The sequence below is a fragment of the Vollenhovia emeryi genome, unplaced genomic scaffold (genome assembly GCF_000949405.1).
Source record: "Vollenhovia emeryi isolate VEMERY1.0 unplaced genomic scaffold, V.emery_V1.0 DF947568.1, whole genome shotgun sequence".
Classification (NCBI taxonomy): domain Eukaryota; kingdom Metazoa; phylum Arthropoda; class Insecta; order Hymenoptera; family Formicidae; genus Vollenhovia; species Vollenhovia emeryi.
This window is the reverse complement of record NW_011958798.1, coordinates 1-1,651: the sequence shown is the minus strand read 5'-3', so window position 1 is coordinate 1,651 and position 1,651 is coordinate 1. Positions and strand designations below refer to the sequence as shown.

Below are 1,651 nucleotides of genomic sequence, written 5' to 3'. Positions count from 1 at the left end.
CAATGATGGCACCGTGGATCGGGTTCTTTCTGTATTCTCCGCAGGTACTCACCAAAGCACCCATGCCCGGTGAGCACCTGCGTTGTTCTATAGGACGCCCGTGTCCATGAGCGTTCTACCCACTCGTCTAAGTGAGGGAGGATGGCCTGTATCGTCCTCTGGCCTGCACGCCTCGGGTCGGCAAGCCATGTTCGCCACTCCTCCCTCACTTCCTCTTTGATGCGGAGGCTGAGGAGCCTCCTCCCCCTCTTGGGCACCGGGATGCCCCTTGCCTTTTGCTCCGCCACCTGCTCGTAAACTCGAGCGTGGGCACGGGCGTTCATCTCGATTGGGGGCATCCCGGCCATCAACGTGGCTGCCGCGTGGGAAATGGTTCTGTAGCCCCTGACCGCCCTGATCGCCATGCGGCGCTGAGTTTTACTCAGCACCGCGATGGCTTTCCTGTTCTTCGACAGGGCGACCGACCATATTGGGGCTCCATACAGCGCTATCGAGCTCACAACATTGGCGTAGAGCCTCCTAACTTTCTCACGCGGACCGCCCAGGTTAGGCATCAGGCGCGACAAGGCGCTCGCTGCCTTATCCAACCTGGGCGTCAGCCGGTTGAGGTGCTCCTCGAACCTCCACCGTTCGAGGAGGTTCGCAATTGCCGTCAACGTGGAGGCCCAGATATTTTATCTGGGCCCCCACCTGGACACGGGCGTCCTCCACCTCGATCCACGATGCCGGCGGCTTTCCTAGAGAGCCGTCGTGGATGAATACGGCCTCCGTTTTTGCCGCTGCCACCTTGAGGCCAAGGGCCTTAATTGCCCTTGCCACGCAGGCTATGGCCATGTTTGCCATTCGGGTTGCATCTTCCCATCCCTCCCCGCTGGCCACCACCAGCCCTGGCGAAAATGACAAGCTTTATAAAGCGTTGATAACTGTTAAATGAAGGTTTTTTAAAAGTTCATACGCTTTCAAACTTTATGAGAATGCTTACACAACGCCGTTGTATTTTAAACGCTTTCAGAACGCTTATAAAATACTGTGTATAACGTTTCATAAAAGTTCTACAACGCTAAGTTTAAAAATGCTATATACAAACGTCTTCTAAACGCCGCAGCGTTGCAATTTCCGCTCTACAAATTCTCTATCGACTGTTTCTAAACTCTCAACGAACTCCTGCAAACGCTATATACAAGCACTTATGAAACGTTTTATTTTTGCCAGGGAGGGTGTCATCTGCATAGCAGATGGTGGTGCAGCCAGCGGGAAGGGCCGCATCTAGGACCCTATTGTATGCGACGTCCCACAGGATCGGCCCTAACACCGATCCCTGCGGGACGCCGCATTCCGCTCTTCACTCTCTGCACTCTCCTTCCCTATCCCTACAGGAGATCTTGCGCCCCCTCAGGTAGTCCCTGATTATCCTTTTGAGGTAATCAGGGACCCCCATGTCCTCCAGGGCTCTCCTAATCTCTGAATAGGGGAGGGAGTTGAAGGCGTTTACTATGTCTAGCGCAACCGCCAGCACTACTTCTCCCTCCCCCACTATATGGTCAGAGAGAGACTTTAGACACTTGATCGCGTCTACAGTCGATCGTCCCTCTCTGAAGCCATATTGACGATCCGACAGACCGTGCCCTCCTCCTCCTTCTAGGTACCCGGA

The 1,651-nt window shown here is 54.5% G+C and overlaps 1 protein-coding gene across 1 annotated transcript; it reads right to left on the bottom strand.

Annotated features, from left to right (window-relative positions):
- Positions 1 to 52: 52 nt before the first annotated feature.
- LOC105557962 lies at positions 53 to 554 on the bottom strand (the record flags this gene model as incomplete). The annotated part of the gene is made up of 1 exon (XM_012005404.1): positions 53 to 554. A coding segment is annotated over exon 1 (502 nt), but the record flags the coding sequence as incomplete, so codon positions are not given.
- Positions 555 to 1,651: the final 1,097 nt, after the last annotated feature.